Source organism: Tachysurus vachellii, chromosome 23 (genome assembly GCF_030014155.1).
Source record: "Tachysurus vachellii isolate PV-2020 chromosome 23, HZAU_Pvac_v1, whole genome shotgun sequence".
Lineage (NCBI taxonomy): Eukaryota > Metazoa > Chordata > Actinopteri > Siluriformes > Bagridae > Tachysurus > Tachysurus vachellii.
The window spans coordinates 10,278,694-10,295,940 of NC_083482.1; the positions used below are offsets into that span (position 1 = coordinate 10,278,694).

Below are 17,247 nucleotides of genomic sequence, written 5' to 3' on the forward strand. Positions count from 1 at the left end.
GGTCATCTTGGTTTTTGTACGAAGGAGGGAGGGAGGGAGGGAGGACAGGGAGCAGGGAGGGTTGCTGGGCAGTTCTGGGGGCCGACCCTAAATGACGAGTACAGTGTGTGTGTATGTGTGTGTGTGTTGGGGCAATGGTGGAGGAGGTGAATTGATTTCCTCTGCAATGACAGCTCCAGTCAGACTGGCACCAAGGCCCCCACCTCCCGTCATCTCCTCCCCTCATCTCCCCATCCACCCCCCTGCTCTTTCCGTCCACTGCATCCATCCGCCCTCGTCAGTGGCGCTGGGCAAATGGCCACCGGTGGTGTCATGTTCATGAAGGGTGTGCGCGGCAGCCCTCTTCCATCTCTCCTCCTTCTTTGACTATCACCAAATCGTTCACGCGGATCATTTTTCTGATAAAAGCATTATTTTTGGGACAAAAGTCCTTTTAAGTGACTGGATTCAGTGACTGTCGTTTTTTTTTTCTTTTTCTGGACTAATCCTTTGTAATATTATGTCAGGTAACTACAGTAATGCTACAGATTGTGTTTCACACTGATCAGGCAATGATTTATAATCTTCGTAAGACTTTGTGCCTGTTCACTCTTTTACGAGCATGCTTCATATTCATAGCACACCTGATCACACCCATGCCTGCTGTGTGTGGCTGAAATCAGGTTTAGTCACTGGATTTCCTGCAGTCCAAATTTTTGCTTTTTTCTCCATTTTGATAAAGAAAAAACTGGACACCAACTGATGCTACGTCATGGTACTGGTGACCCTACAAGGCCCTACAGCTTCTCAGAATCCTTGGATGAAGTTTGGGCCGTCTCACTAACAAAAGCGTATCCTTCCCCTGTTCCTCCCTGGCCAGACAGAAGCGGGTATCCATCTTCAGGGCTGCCAGATGCATCAGATTCAATCCGTGAGCGTTTGAAGCGTCGATCTGGATACTGGCTGTTGTCAAAGGGCATGCGGTGGACACACAGGACGTGGGTCTTTAGGTTACCCTTCTGTGAGGCACTGTATGAGCAGTACTGACACTGGAAAGGCCTCTGACCTGCAGGACAGAGAGACAAAGTTTATGTTTGAGCCTCTGTATTGTCTAGTATTGTTCAGTCCAATATGCACATTAATATTGAAACTATTGAGGCCTGTTTGTGCCACTCAGTAATCAGTTCATCAGTATATACATATTAATAGATGGATTCATTCATTAAAAGTAAACAAAATAATGAAGAAACTGATAGATAAATAAATAGAAGTGCTAGAAAATTTGCTATATATGAAATATTTTTGGCAGAATTTTAAGTAAATGATTCATCCTATGCGCTGATTACCTTTCTTTTGTTTACTGATTTATGGTTATTCCTTGCTTTTGTTATATTATCAATTTGTCATCTGTGCCAAGGACAAATTCAGGTGGATAAGCTGTCAGTGTAAGATGTCATAGCTTAAAGCTGCCTGATTTTAATAATTTTGGTAATAAGGAAGTTACTGTAACGTTTACAGTAAATTAATAGCTAAGTAACATGAAATTATTTAAATACTGTAAATTTCTGTGAAAGTAAAGTAAAGCAATATAATTAAAGCAAAATGATATATTACCACACGAACAGTACAGTCGAATACAAGTTTTACAGGGCTGTGTTGTATATTTAGAGTACTCTACTGGCAAGTTATCATCATTAGTTTAGTGTAACAGCTAACTAATGTATTCATCTCAACTAATGTATTCATCTCAACTAATCCATTCATCTCAACTAATCTATTCATCTAATTGGCACTGTAACAACGCCACCTGCACTCCCCCTCCAAGCCACCAGAGGGAGCTTCTCTTCCTTGTGGTCTACTTTAAGGTTCATGGACATTTAAACCACGTTCACGCTGACTTATGTCATGAAGCATTGTCAGTTTGCCTGGAATTCTGAGCCATTCAACGAATTCGCCTGTATTTTTCATTGTGTACCTTGTTTTGTTCTTTAAATTCCACAGGTTTTTGGACTGCATTTTCTGGCTTTTCTTTGAACCACAGATTATTGATTATTCTTGTTTCATGAACTTTTTTGCCCATCTTTATCACCACAGTTATTGCTGGCTGTTTTGGATTGTTTACTTGGCGTTGTGTTAATAAAGACTCAGGGTATGGGTTCTCGTGCCTGAGGCGTCATTACAGGCATAAAAGTTTAGCATCTAGACCAGTTGTGAGGTTTGAACCACTAAATTATACAGAAAGAAACAGCAGATTTAGTTTTCCGATTTTCAGTCTTTCTACTGTTAACTTGTAATTCATAATGAAATGTTTGCCCCTGAAACGTCAAGTTTTTAGATGAAAAAATCCAAAGGCAGACAGATGACTGTGAATCGGTTGTGAAACTGTAAGTTAACATTAGAACAGTGACTCTGTGGCATGCTGGATTTGTGACGAGTTATGCACTGAGATCTAGTTCCAGTTGTTTTGTTTTTTTTGGACTCATTGTGAATGTTTCTTTAAAAAAAAAAAAAAAGAAATCCTCTGCCACACAGATAAAGATATTGACTTTGCCTCTGAGTCCTGAAGTTCTTTGCTGCAATGCACATTGGATCTGATCGCCGCTGAGTTGTACACAAAGGCCCCTATTAGGCCACACAAGCTTGTACGAGAGATGCAGATTACGTGCCTATCATATCGGTGCTCTCTTATCGGCTCAGTCCACTTAAAGCAAAGCCAGACACTCTCAGCTGCACACTACTTTAGGACATTAATAACAGTACATTTGCTCTCCATTTTTCTCAATTCAATTTGAAAAGCACTAAATCAAATTAACATGGGGTTTAAAATAGCAGCCGGCGAGGTCCACTGCATGTAAAGAGGCTGCATTAAAGGTGTGGCAGGAATGCATTGTGGGTATCAGCCGTCTCCACACACACACACACACACACACACACACACACACACACACACACTCACACACACACTCACACACACACTCTCACACACATACACATGCTGTGTGTTGCTGAAAAAGACTGGATTTATAAGCGTTTGAGTTTGGCTTTGGAGTCTCAGCAGCTTTCAGATACTACAATGTCTGCTCAGGCCGCAGCACAAAGGGGATTGCTACAAGTTTTGGGGCTTTCGATGTTCCAGTTGTCTGAATTTTTCGATAAGCGAGCCGGCGCCACACAATGCTGGCCCACTCTTATTCATGCGCCCTTTAATTTCACACTCCCTTACATTACGCCAAGTCCGAGAGGCAGAATTTCCTCATCCGATTTTACACTTAAAGAAAAAGCCAATGTTGGTCCAACAAGTCCTCCCCACACAACCACACACACCCTGACCCCCCTTCACACTCCATCCCTTCCCTCCTCTGCCGAAGTGCTGGCAAAACACAGATTGAGCTCTCTGTTATTGTCAAAGCAGGGTCCGTCTAAGGTAAAGAGCGCATCCATTTTTAATCCTGTATGAATAAAAGATCTACACTCCGCAGGCTCACTTGTGTGTGTGTGTGTGTGTGAGAGAGAGTGAGAGAGCGAGAGAGAGAGAGAGAGAGAGAGAGAGAGAGAGAGAAAATAGCAAGTATGTAAGAGTAAATGAAAGAAAAATGGCATTAAAGATTGTTTTATTATTATAGTATTATTAGTTTAAATAATAATAATAATAAAAATAACAAAAATAATTATTATAATAATTAGAATTATAATATTAATGGCAATAGGTCAAATGCTACACACACCCTCCTACCTCAAAGCATTTACAGATTTTATTTTTTTCAAATATCACGAGCATCACTAAAGTAAAAGCAACTCAGGGGATATTTCAGCAATGCCATTTTACAAATGTTAATCTTCATAACGTCCTCATTCCCGACTCCATGCATTTTAAATTTCACTGAAATAATTACATCTCTCAAATGACGAGTAATCAAACTGTTACACACATATCGCATCTTAAATATTATTCTCATTTTGTTATGGAAATACAACCTTTCACCCTGAAATTTGTGGTTTAGTCCTTTTTTCTCTCTGTGTGTGTTTTATGAGGTGCGAAGTGACATGAAGCAGGATGGCAAATTCCACTCCATCAGCATCAAATCCACTCCATCGAATTCATTAAACACTGCATGCTTCCTCCAGTAGCACACGTGCTCACAAACACCAAACAAGTTCCAAACAAAACTAGAGAACAGAAGTTTACTGCCTTTCTTTTTTTGCAGAAAAGTTACTGACTAAGAAGAGAGAAAAGAAAAAGAAGCAGAATGCTCTTGTTTTCATGAGTGTGCTATTATCAGGATTGCCTAATTAACCCCTGAGGCCTTATGTGCAGAGATCAGACGCCGGCGGAGGAAGAGGAGGAGGAGGAGGAGGAGGAGGAGAAATGAACGATAACACCCACTTCCACCATATCACTCCATTTCTCCATCCCCCACTCCTTCACTCCATCTTTTTATTTATAAACGGCCGAGTTGCTATCATTATGGTATTTTAACCTTCCTTAGGAGTTGAACCCATAACAATGCTCTGAGCCCATTCTTTATTTTTTTGGTCTAACCCTCTAGTGGTCATTCCGAATGCTCCCTCTAGTGGTCATTCCGACAATTTCATTTGAGTCTTTTGCTCAGTCTTGTAAACACACACACACACACACACACACAGGAGTACATGTTTTTAACAAGGCAACACATAAACATGTAAACATGATGCACATGATTGATATAATGCTGCAGAGAAATGCAGTAACACAGGTAGGGATTTATGCAGTGGTATGCATGCCAGCAAACACACACACACACACACACACACACACACATATATGCGTGCAGGCACACACGCTGGTGGTTTGGCATGTAATCAGAACCACTCTTATATAAATTCCATCTGATGCCAGAGTTACCATCTGTGAGCGAGAGCGCCTCTCACCTCCGCCTGCCTGCTTGCAAGAAACCTCCCTCCACGAGCTGCGCAACAAAGGCTGTGTGTGTGTGTTGGTGTGTGTGTGTTTGTGTGTGTTTGGAGAGAGAGACAGAGAGAGAGACTGACAGAGAAGTGAGAGAGAATGAGAGACAGAGAGAGAAAGATGGGGGAAGAAAAATGATTAATTTGCAGAATGCTTGTGATTTGCTCATACATTATTATAGCAGCTCATCAGCACATGACGAATCCCCAGCCCTGCACAGCAGAAAGAACCTGCAGGGCTTCAGCACTTTTACTCTGTTTGTGTGTGTGTGTGTGTGTATGTATGTGTGTGTGTGTGTGTGTGTGTTTGCTCACACATTTAAGCTCTTTATGATACCTCTGTTTGAAAAATAATAGCATGTGAGCATGTCAAGCGTGTATGTGATTCTGCTATGTGGCTTTCTAAAGGTGGGCCTGTGTGTTTGTGTTTGTGTGTGTTTGTGCGTATGTGTGTGTGCATACATAAACTGGCACCTGACAGACTGCAGAACCTCTAATGACTTTCAGATGCTCAGAAACAGTAATTCTACCCCGAGATTGAATGAAAAAGCCGAAGGAAAAAAAGAGTGAGACTTCCGTTAGCTCTGTGTGTGTGTGTGTGTGTGTGTGTGTGTGTGTGTGCTCCTGCGTGATCAACTCTTGTATTCTCGTCACAGCACGCACTATGCCAAATAATTTTCTCATCGCTCTTACGCAAGGGATCGAATGTAATCGCCATTTACATGCTTTCGTTGGAGGAAACCTTGAATCTGTAGAGCGAGTGCTGTGAGAACAAACTTGACTCAGCTGATGGCCTGGCTGTATTAGTTACAACATATTTGCAGTACCCATTTTTAGTACAACATCATACTTAACAGTATGAAGAACTCTTCTTGGAATCATGTGTCCATTTCCTGTTGTGTGAATGTAAGGGGAGTTCTCACTAAAGGCTTTGGTGGTGTCATGGTGGATCCTGATCGCATCTTGTGACCAAGACAGGACAGGATTTAATGAACATTATTTAAAATTTTTCACATAATGTTTAGAGGCATAAAGCTTTTTAATTCTGGAAAGTTTCACCAATAGAAAACATTAGGTGAGTGTTGACTTTGGTGCTTGGACCACTAAGTATTATAATATGGGTTGTGATTTCCCACCACTGTACCAAAATAAAAAGAATCATGATCCCTAGAGGATCTCTGGACCTGAATTTAAGAACCACTGCTTAAGAAGAAGAAACATTTGCATTTCACATACAATACAGAACAGTGAAATATTTTCTTCACACATCCCAACTTTTGAGGTTAGGATCAGAGCACAGGGTTAGTCACGATACAGCACCCTGGAGTGGAGAGGGTTAAGGGCCTTGCTCAAGGGCCCCACAATGCCAGCTTGGCCTCTGATCATCAATCCAGAGCCTTAACCACCTTAGCAAACTCCCCAGAGAGTGATCTGAACACATGCACTGACCAGGGCATGAATATTTCTGAATTCTGATTTATATCTGTACTCTATCATACTCTGTGCTGGACTATTTTATGCTGTATACATACAAACAAACAAGTGTATATACAGTTTATTCATTTATTTTTACACAAACCTGTGTGATTGTGCAAATCATGTGATTGTACATGGATTGTGTTAGCGATAGCAAAATTTCCAGGACAGAGAAGCTAGAGTTAAGCCACTGAATTTCAAGTACTCCATAATTAACTTATACAGTAGAGGATTTATTTCAGTGCACTAACAAAGTGTGTATGTGTGTGTGTGTGTGTGTGTGTGTGTGTGTGTGTGTGTGTGTGTGTGTGTGTGTGTGTGTGTGTGTTTTTGTGTGTTTGTCATTTATTGTGCTACAAACTTCAGGACTCAATCCTCTCTCAGTAAAAGAAAGTAATCTTTCTTTGTGAGGATTTATCCTGTGTGTATGTGCATGCTTTCCCTCTGTGTGTGTGTGTGTGTGTGTATATGTGTGTGTGTGTCACGCTCTTCTCTCTGAAGTGAGCGAAAAGAGAGAGAAAAACTGTGAGCGAGAGGCTGTCTGGGGAGAGCATGAGCCACAGAAGGTGTGAGCAGTAAAATGTGATGCACCATCTGTCGGCCAATAATAACCTGTATGTTATAAAGGCTGGGAGATTACTCAGCAAAGCACGCTCGCAAACATTCAAATCCCCCCGCAACGCTAGCGCGCCACGCACTATCTCTTCCCACCTGCTCGCAGAAGCCCGGCGAGTAAGGGGCCACGCTAAAACCCTGCATTACACTCCTTAATATGTGACCTCGCTGCGTGTCAGTGTAGATGCTATAACACACACACACACACACACACACACACACACACACAGAGCTATACATAGGTCAACTGCTAATGCTCATTAACTACATGGATTTACACTGGAATAAATACTCTAAAAAATCAGACACACTGTTATTTCAGAATATTTTATTATATATAATTTTCTCTACAATTATTTCAGAATTTAGTGTATTTGCAGTATGAGAAGCATATATTCATATACAAATTAAAACACAAATATTTTTGTTTGGTTTAATTTTTTTTTAAGAATCAGTTTCATCGCTGTTATTCTCACCATTCTGACAATACTGTCTTTCATATTTAACATCTGGTCCTATAGTTTTGGAGGCAGAAGCTCATCGTACACAGAAACGTAACATTTAATATGATGAGGACTCTGATACTTGTAGTAATCTATGTGCTGTGATGCTTATACTAAATTCCATGTTGTACTGCATGAATGTAATGCACCGTTCACAAAGCAAGGGGTGTTGGAAACATAGCCGGGGGGTCTGAGATTTATTAAATTTGGTTAAAGGATGGAAATCACAACCTATTTTTCTCAGAGTTATTATATTTATTACTGAGATATTAGACTTATTAGCCTGTTTGACTGGTCACTTACAAATGAAAGGGTTTAACTCAATGCTCAATAACTCAATAACTAGAAACAAGTCAGCTATAAATAATGTCAACTTTAATCAAATAAGAATTTTAAATGAAATGTATTCTGTTAGTAAAAGCCAATGAGTGAAAGCATTGTGGTGTTAATAAATATTATTGATCGTGTTTAAATAAGTGAAATAAATAAATACATTTATTTATTTATTTTAAGTAAAATTTTGTTCATTTATTCTCTACTGCGATCATCTGTGGAAGTTTTGTTTTACATTGTATATATATATATATATATATATATATATATATATATATATATATATATATATATATATATATATATACACAATGTAAAATGTATATATATAATGTACAATGTATATATATATATATATATATATATATATATATATATATATATATATATATATATATATAATTTATGTAAATAATACATTTATCATTAAAGTTTTCTAGTTGTATGGGCTTCTATAATAAATTATTTCATTGCATATTTATTTATAAACATAAAATAAATTCCCCGCAAAGGGACGTTGTGATTTATGGAAAAAAAAAAAAAAATCCTCTCTGAGCATTCCAGACTCCATTGGGAATTGATTTCCTTTTATTTTGATTTCATTTCATTATTCGGAGCTGTTGTGCTGAATGCTGCTCAGAGGAAAAGCGGCCCTGCGGATTGGGGAATTGGTGTAGTGGTCTTGCACGCTGCTTAACTAGAAAACCAACACACAAATAACTCATAGGAATACACACAGGGGAGGGAGGGGGGGGTAACGGTTGTATCAAAAGAAATCTCCAAAAGCCTCACTGGGGAATCAGCTCCCATGCTAAACACTAAACTAGATCATTAATTGCTGCACCAGAAGGACCTGTTAACAAGAGCTCGGAAATAGTCTCTGTATTTTTTCCATCGTTTTTTCTCTTTTCTTTCTGTCCTGCCTGATGTGCTCTAATTTTCTATTTTTCAAAACGCTTTTAGAGATTTTTTGTTCTGTTTTTGTTAAATATAATTATAACAGTGTCGTATATATATATATATATATATAGGAAAGTAGAATGTAGAGAATGTATCAACAGTGTTAAAGAATTATGTATCTTCAATTTTTTTGAAAGTTTGGTGAAGACATCAAAGCCTTTTCTTCCCCACTTCAGCTCTTCCACTAACAGAGGAGAAGCTTAACCAAGGCTCGCCATAGTGGACCTGAATTCACTACTGTGATTGGCTGAGAGTTACTCAGGCTCATGGGTAAAGGGCAGTATATTCATCATTTGATGAGCATAGAATGTCTGACAGTGTGTGTGCGTGTGTGTGTGTGTGTGTGTGTGTGTGTGTGTGTGTGTGTGTGTGTGTGTGTGAGTGTGTGTGGCCTGGGGATGCAGAGTTCATGAGCACTCATCTTCAGCCCTACTTTCCTCCCTCGTCTGATCCCAGCAGAGCTCAGAGCTGCACATTCTACTGCTGACCTATCACTGCAGATGCATGATGGGTGTCCACATGTCTGAGTGTGTGTGTCTGTGTGTGTGCATGTGTGTGTGTGTCTGTGTGTTTTTGTGTGTGTGTGTGTGTGTGTGCTGGGAAATAGTGAAGGACACAACCTTGACCTCGACAAGAGGTAGAAGAAAAAGTATGAGAGAGAAAAAAGAGGTCATGGCTAGTGAAAGTGAAAATTCTAAACAAATATAACAAGACATAAAAGAAGAAATTTGCAAATGCTGCCCTTCACAGTTGAATGAGAGACAGAATGAGAGAGTGAAAGAGAGAGAGAGAGAGAGAGAGAGAGTCAGTGTGCCCCTGTATAGATACCAGGTGCTCCTCAAGGTCTCCAGGCCAATTAAAACCCCACCAGTCCACACATCCTCCCTTCCAATGGGCACAGGAGGATGATATGAAGATGTAAACACAGATCAGAGAGCGTGAGAGGAGAGAGAGAGGGAAAGAGAGAGTGTGAGTGTGTGTGTGTGTATGTGTGTGTATGTGTGTGTGTGTGTGTGTAGTCAGGTCAGCATGAACTGCTTGCTATAACATGATCAGAGTCTCTGCTCACAATACCAACACACACACAGGCACACACACTATTCATACTCCTCTGTATTAGTATTACAGTTTTGTTGTAGTTTCTAATTTACTCTTTTTCTTTACTCTTGCTGCAAAAAAAAAGCAAATTAAAAAGTATACATATTTTAAAATACAAATCTTCCTTTATATCATTTTATTGTACTTACAGTATATTAAAATGTTATTGTGTAATATATTTTAGTTTCTTGTTCGTTGTATATTTTTTCTTGCTAGATTTTTTTATTTGGTTTTTTTGCGTGACTCATTTTAATTCTACAGTCTCGCACCTGCCGATTCATATGCATGTAAAAATATTCATTTTCATAAAGTCAAAAAGGTTAATGCTAGGTTAAGGCCAAGGTTATTATTTGTATGTGTGTGTGTGTAAGGGCACAAGCATGCATAGAATAAACATATCATAGATATTAAAAAGTAATCATCTAAAAACAGTTGCTAAAACAAATGAATTTCACTACGAATGTCCTACAAATATCGTACATTCTCTTTTTCTGTTTCTCTGTAACCCCTTTCTCACACTGTTCTTCTTCACTGTTCTCTTTCCTTTTCTCCTCCATTTCTCCTCTTCCTCCTTCCTTCCTCTCTGAGTCCTATTTGTCTGCTATAAGTGAAATCACTCAATTCGGAGGAGAAGTCAGAGGAGAGGACTTCGGAAGAGGCGGACGAGGAGAGGGCCACCTCCAAATAAGTTCCATTAATCATTGCACTCACTCTAATGTAACTAATATTTTACAATTAGAGGAGACAAGACGGAGCTCGCCGCCATCTATCTCCCTTACACCACATGATCATCGATTCATAAGCTCTTGCCTGAAAGCAAACACACACTCTCTCTCGATTTAACACACACACACATAGACACACACATAATAAGCGAGAGGAAGACTCGTGCTACTTCTGCGGATGGTCATGTGCATGCCTTCATAATGCATGTGGTTACACAAGATTCTGGGTATTCACCAAGAGCTCTCCAATGGTGATGGATGACCAGTTCTGTATAGTGTGTGTGTAATACTGCGCAGTCTGATAAGATCGAATGCTGATTTCAAATGAAAAGAGATGAGAGAGCAATTCTAAAGGCAAAATGTCTTCCTGAAGAGAAACCTTGTAAAAAGATTTAATATTACAATATTAACTCACAAATGAAAATAATAATCCCTGTTATATTAAAAAAAAAATCTAAAAAATATGCATGTTTATTTTTATGGGTGTAATTTAGATTTTATAAAACTACAGAAAAAAATCATGCTTTAAAAACACAGGAAAAAGAAAAAAAAATGTATGCCTCTTTGTTTTTAAGGGGTATAAAAAAGGTTATGTAGAACAAAACGTGAAAAAAGTGAGACCAGTTTTGTTGTAATGTTGTTTATAAGGTAATAAATATTGTTTGTATGTTGTTTTTTTAATAAACCATTCTGTGAGAAGAAGCAAAGGCTTTTTATTTGTATAATTTTGTTTTACATTACATCTTTTTGGAAATGGTTACTGATACGATTTAAAGTTTAAAGTGTCTTGATATAATCTCATTTAATGCCCTAACAGAACATACAGCTGTCAGTGCCAAGCAATCCCTTCTTAAACATTCACCTTATTCCGGATCTAAAAGTGTAATGGAAAAGCAAAGACCAAGGTATGACAGAGATTTCCGGCCACAATAAGCTGGTCTCTCTCTCCCTCTGCTGGCAGGATCCATATAATACAGAGGAGTGTTATGGTATGCTGCCCCTTGAAAATGTGAGCAAAATGAACGCCAGCTGAACAAATGAGCGTGAAGACAGGTTCAAGCGCAGGTCACCATCTGCCTGCCTACAAGTGCCGGCACACTGCAACCCAGCCGCGCAGTCATCTTAAACACATCAGTCGCATGCGCACAGCCGTGCACACACAGCTGCACAATATGGCGCCAGTGCAAGAGGACGAAATGGAGAACGAGGTGAGGTGAAAGATGGGCCGGAGCTGCTGACTGAAGAATAAAGACAGGGAGAGTACAAAGAGACAAGATGCTGATGGGAATGTGCTAAACTGTGCACACAGACAACTGAGATTCATACATTCCACCTGGCCAGTGAGAACCATTAGAGCTTCAATGAGTACCAAATGCCTTTAGTGTCTCCTAAACACTCACTAACTGCTTCCATATGTGACTTCTACACAAGAGCTGCACATACTGACACACTCCCTGTCCATTTCTCACTGTCTCGTGTAGACAGATCCAATGCCTGTGTTGTTTCTGCCCGGTTTTAACTCCGTACTTGATGATAGTGCATCACAGTCAGGAGATTTGTTCTGTGAATAAAAAGGCTGAGGTAGGGGGGTCGAGACAAGAGCGGAGAGCAAAACGGTTACTTTTTTGCAGGATGTGAGTTTTATTGAGACCAGGCCCCTGTACATCTGGTCTAATGTAGTTCATCCGTTTAAAAATTAGTCAGGCATTGACCTCGGACGGCTCTCCTCACAAGGGTCCCGATGTAGGGTTAACTCAAATATGGATCCCATCAGACTAAAGAAGATCAGGTTTCCTACCTCTGAGACCTTGGTAACTCAGAGCGGCTGAAAACAGTAAAATAGGGCCCTGGATCAGGGAAATGCTCCTACATGCTACACTGCTGTCACGATGCAGGACAAAGGCGAGTGAGGATCCAAATGCAGATTTTTTAAAGTTTAATTATTCAAGACACAAGAAAGCAGCTGAACAGACAGGCAGACAGAACAAGGCAACAAACAGGGCTAACAGGAAACAGGAACAGGCACACCAACATCCAACATACAAAAATGACCAACACCAGGGAAGTGAACAAACAGAGTATATATAGCTGACAGGAACCAATGACAAAGCAGAGACAATCAAAGACAAAGACAACACACCTGAGGAGATGAATGAGTACAATTAATGTCCATGGAAACCAAATAGTGGGCGGAGCAAACAATTAGCCACAGGGAAAGACAGCAGACAGAAACAGGACAGAAACACAGACAGACTCATTACAGAGCCCCCCCCCTAGGAGTGGATTCCAGACACTCCAACGCAGAACCGGAGGGTGGTGGAGCGGAGGCGGAACAGGGGTGGGAAGGCGGGCCAGGTCCATGTGGCGGCAGAGGCCAGGGCAGAGCCGGCGAAGCCGGAGGCCAGGGCAGAGCCGGCGAAGCAGGGGGCCAGGGCAGAGCCGGCAGAGCAGGGGGCCAGGGCGGAGGCGGCAGAGCAGGGGGCCAGGGCGGAGCCGGCAGAGCAGGCGACCAGAGCGGGACCGGAGACCAGGGTGGTGCCGCAGGCAGAGCCAGCGACCAGAGCAGGACCGGAGACCAGGGTGGTGCCGCAGGCAGAGCCAGCGACCAGAGCAGAGTTGGCGGCCAGGGTGGTGCTGGAGGCGCTTTGAACCTATAAGGATGGACAGGAGAGGGAGAGACTGACAGAGACAGGGAGACAAAACTAGGGACTGATAAAGCAGATAGGCAGAGCCATTCGGTATCAAGCGCTTCAGGCAGGACAGAGAGTCTACGGGGCTTGGGCGCAACCATACTCGCTGGTTCCGTCGACCCGGTCGGTTCGGCTGGTTCTGTCGACCTGGTAGGCCCGGCTGGCTCGGTTGACCCGGTCAGACCCATCGACCCGTTCGGTTCGGCTGGTTCTGTCGACCCGGTTGGCCCGGCTGGTTCTGTTGACCCGGTCGGTTCCGTTGACCCGGTCGGTCCGGCTGGCTCGGTTGACCCGGTCGGACCCATCGACCCGGTCGGTTCGGCTGGTTCCGTTGACCCGGTCGGTCCGGCTGGCTTGGTTGACCCGGTCGGTTCCGTCGACCCGATCGGTCCGGCTGGTTCTGTCAACCCGGTCGGTTCGGTCGGATCTGGGGTCTCAGCGGGTTCGGCGGGTTCGGTCGGATCCGGTGTCTCAGCGGGTTCGGCGGGTTCGGGTGCTTCAGCAGGTTCGGGCGCTTCAGCAGGTTCGGGCGCTTCAGCAGGTTCGGGCGCTTCAGCAGGTTCGGGCGCTTCTGCAGGTACGGGCGCTTCGGCAGGTTCAGGCGCTTCGGCAGGTTCGGGCGCCTCAACAGGTTCATGTTCTTCAGCAGGTTCATGTGCTTCAGCAGGTTCGGGCGCTTCAGCAGGTTCGGGCGCTTCAGCAGGTTCGGGCGCTTCGGCGGGTTCGGGCGCTTCGGCGGGTTCATGTGCTTCAGCGGGTTCAAGTGCTTCAGCGGGTTCGGGCGTTTCAGCAGGTTCAGGCGTTTCAGCAGGTTCGGGAACCTCAACAGGTTCATGTGCTTCAGCAAGCTCGGGCGTTTCAGCAGGTTCGGGCGTTTCGGCGGGTTCGGGCGCTTCGGCGGGTTCGGGCGCTTCGGCGGGTTCGGGCGCTTCAGGTGCCTTCGGTGCTCCAGCCGGTGCCGTAGGGATGCCGGCCGCCCGGACCGACGCCATCGGGGTGTCCGCCAGCTTGGCGATCAGCCGGTTCCCCCGGGCCTCGCCCGAGCTTTCCGGTCTGGCACCCATGTGGACGGGTTCGGTCACTGGTGTGCACAGGTCTGGGTCGGAACTGCTGTGTGTGTAGAGGATTGTTTCCTCGCATTACAGTAAAAGATCAGACCGTTCACAGACCGTTAGTGCTCTGTATTCCTCAGAGTTATTGACACTATAGCCTCTGTCACCAGTCTGAAACAGGATTACTGTGTAAATCCATGTCTCAGAAACAGATTCAACAGGATACTGTAGTCCTCGAGAAGTGCCTTTTCACCTACATATAGTAAATGAAGTCATAGAAATGTTAGTCTTATATGATAAAGAATTAAATATAAGTGTACGGGGCAGGGGGGGCACGGTGGCTTAGTGGTTAGCACGTTCGCCTCACACCTCCAGGGTCGGGGTTCGATTCCCGCCTCCACCTTGTGTGTGTGGAGTTTGCATGTTCTCCCCGTGCCTCGGGGGTTTCCTCCGGGTACTCCGGTTTCCTCCCCCGGTCCAAAGACATGCATGGTAGGTTGATTGGCATCTCTGGAAAAATTGTCCCTAGTGTGTGATTGCGTGAGTGAATGAGAGTGTGTGTGCCCTGCGATGGGTTGGCACTCCGTCCAGGGTGTATCCTGCCTTGATGCCCGATGACGCCTGAGATAGGCACACGCTCCCCATGACCCGAGGTAGTTCGGATAAGCAGTAGAAGATGAATGAATGATGTACGGGGCAAAGATTGAATACTTCATCACATGCTACACAACTGTTACAACTTTATAATGCGTCATTATGGCAAGAAACTATATCTGTCATATACAGCCAATCTATCTGTTTTACATAATTATACTGTAAGAATATTTAACTTTTAATTACATAACAGTGATTTGTGCAATTTGATTGGTCAATGTTATGACTAAACATAACTGCATGTCATTTTCGTATAACAGTAGCTGTGACAGTTGTATTGGCTGGTGTTTAATACACAGGTTTACATTAATGCACTCATAATTTTACATTACAGTTATATTACCAACGTCCATGGAAATTTGTAGCTGACATGCAACATTAATGTGTGTAATTCTTGGTATAGCGAGTGATTTGTTTAGATTTTTTGAAAGGTATATCCACTGTCAGTGTTGTTTAACAGTCAGGGGTAAAATCATTTCAGGATCTTCTTTCCTTGCAAAACTGTCAGGACTTCAGTTTTGACATGGTTTACTGTTCCTCGGTAACATGACGAGTTTAGCTTATAAACTACTAGAGATAGAAAAAGTATTGTTGGTGAAGGAACAACTGCTACAGCAGCTATAATAGAAGTGATACCAAGAACTACCTTGTTTCACAGATGTCCCACAACCTTAAATGCACCTATAGACTAAAAAAACTGCATCATATTACATACATAAAGTGGAGAACTTTACATCTGCCAGTATCACACCATCTCACTGCTGTCTATTTTCATACAGAATCAAATCTCAATACTCTGGATATTATTGATGTGTCTTGTTGAAACTCATGAATTTACATTTTCAAAATAAGAAAATGAACACATTACACTTACTGACTGAATTGTACAAATCTTCACACAGAACATGAATACTAGCTAATGACAGGCAGCACATAGCTGTTGAGAGTTTTATTATTAGCATTACAATGGCATAGACACAAAACTGTCAGGAATAATAACATTTTCTTCAAATTTGCTAGTAGTTTTTACTGTTAGCATGGACTGCTAAGTGAACTGCCATTGATTAGTCATACTGAAAAATGTCAGTTATGTTAACTTACTAGGATCAACTGAAAAGAGTCGGCTGTTCTCTTAGGAATCTTTTAAACACTGTAAACGTCACCCTATTTAAATTAAGCAGGATTAGATGAGGTCTATGTTTGTGCTACGCTAAGGCACAAGCTATTGCTAGCTGTTCAATGGGTTTTAATGTTGGTTTAAAACTGTTTAGCTCAAAAAGTCATACAGTATAAGAATCCTGATAGATGCTTGCATGTGTGTGTGTGTGTGTGTGTGTGTATGTGTGTGTGTGTGTGTGTGTGTGTGTGTGTGTGTGTGTATTACTTGGACCTTTTCCAGCATTTTGTGAGATTGAGGCAGTTAATTGGTCATATTTCTTATCTATAATGTACTTTTCTAATAATTATAAAGATTAGAAAAACACACACATTAATACACAGGATTTCTACAAAATAAACATAATAAGGTTGTTATTTTGGGATGTCTGTCATTCACAATATATTATAAATCCTCCAAATTAACCAACAACATATACTTTGTTCCTCCTGTATAAAGAGTATTAAAGCTGACAGCAATACTCCTGTGTGACATTTGAGTTCCAGATATTGAATTGCAAACAAATGAGTAAACACATAGCAGTAATGGACTCTTCATGGAACACTGAGTCACACACTTACATACACATGCACACGTTTGACTGCAAAATAACAGAGATGCAAGTTTAGAAGCATAGTAGGAGGACAGGAGTGTGAGCACTGCATATTTGCTCACAGCAGGAGAAAAGCTGTGCTGCCTGTCTGCCTTTCACAGGTCTAAGTATTAAGAATACACCAGGCCTGGGGCACTAATAGTAATATGAGCTGTCATGGTCCACACTGATTTTGTGCCTCCTACTCTGTCACAAAACACAAATACACACAAATATACTCTTCCAAGTGTTATCCTCAAAGCTCTTCCATGGCTGTATGTTTGTAGGTTTCTGCAGTTGCCAGTTTATTAGGAAATCCTGTACATTCTGAGCACTCTCTCATCACCAAGATGTTTCTTTTGCACCAAGATTTTTTCTAATTCTGACATTTAAAGTTAATGCTAACTAAAGTTGTTGTGTTTAATGTACACTTGACCTAAAACAGGGACTAGAATTTCATCCATGTTGAT

The 17,247-nt window shown here is 41.9% G+C and overlaps 1 protein-coding gene across 3 annotated transcripts in view; it reads right to left on the bottom strand.

Annotated features, from left to right (window-relative positions):
* Positions 1-207: 207 nt before the first annotated feature.
* znf536 (zinc finger protein 536) overlaps positions 208-17,247 on the bottom strand; it is a 173,425-nt gene continuing 156,385 nt past the window's right edge. For all 3 annotated transcript variants that reach the window (XM_060859481.1, XM_060859480.1, XM_060859482.1), the window contains one exon: positions 208-1,045. In XM_060859481.1, coding sequence (XP_060715464.1) covers positions 777-1,045 — 269 coding nt within the window. In that variant the 3' untranslated portion in view covers positions 208-776. The remainder of the gene's footprint in view (positions 1,046-17,247) is intronic.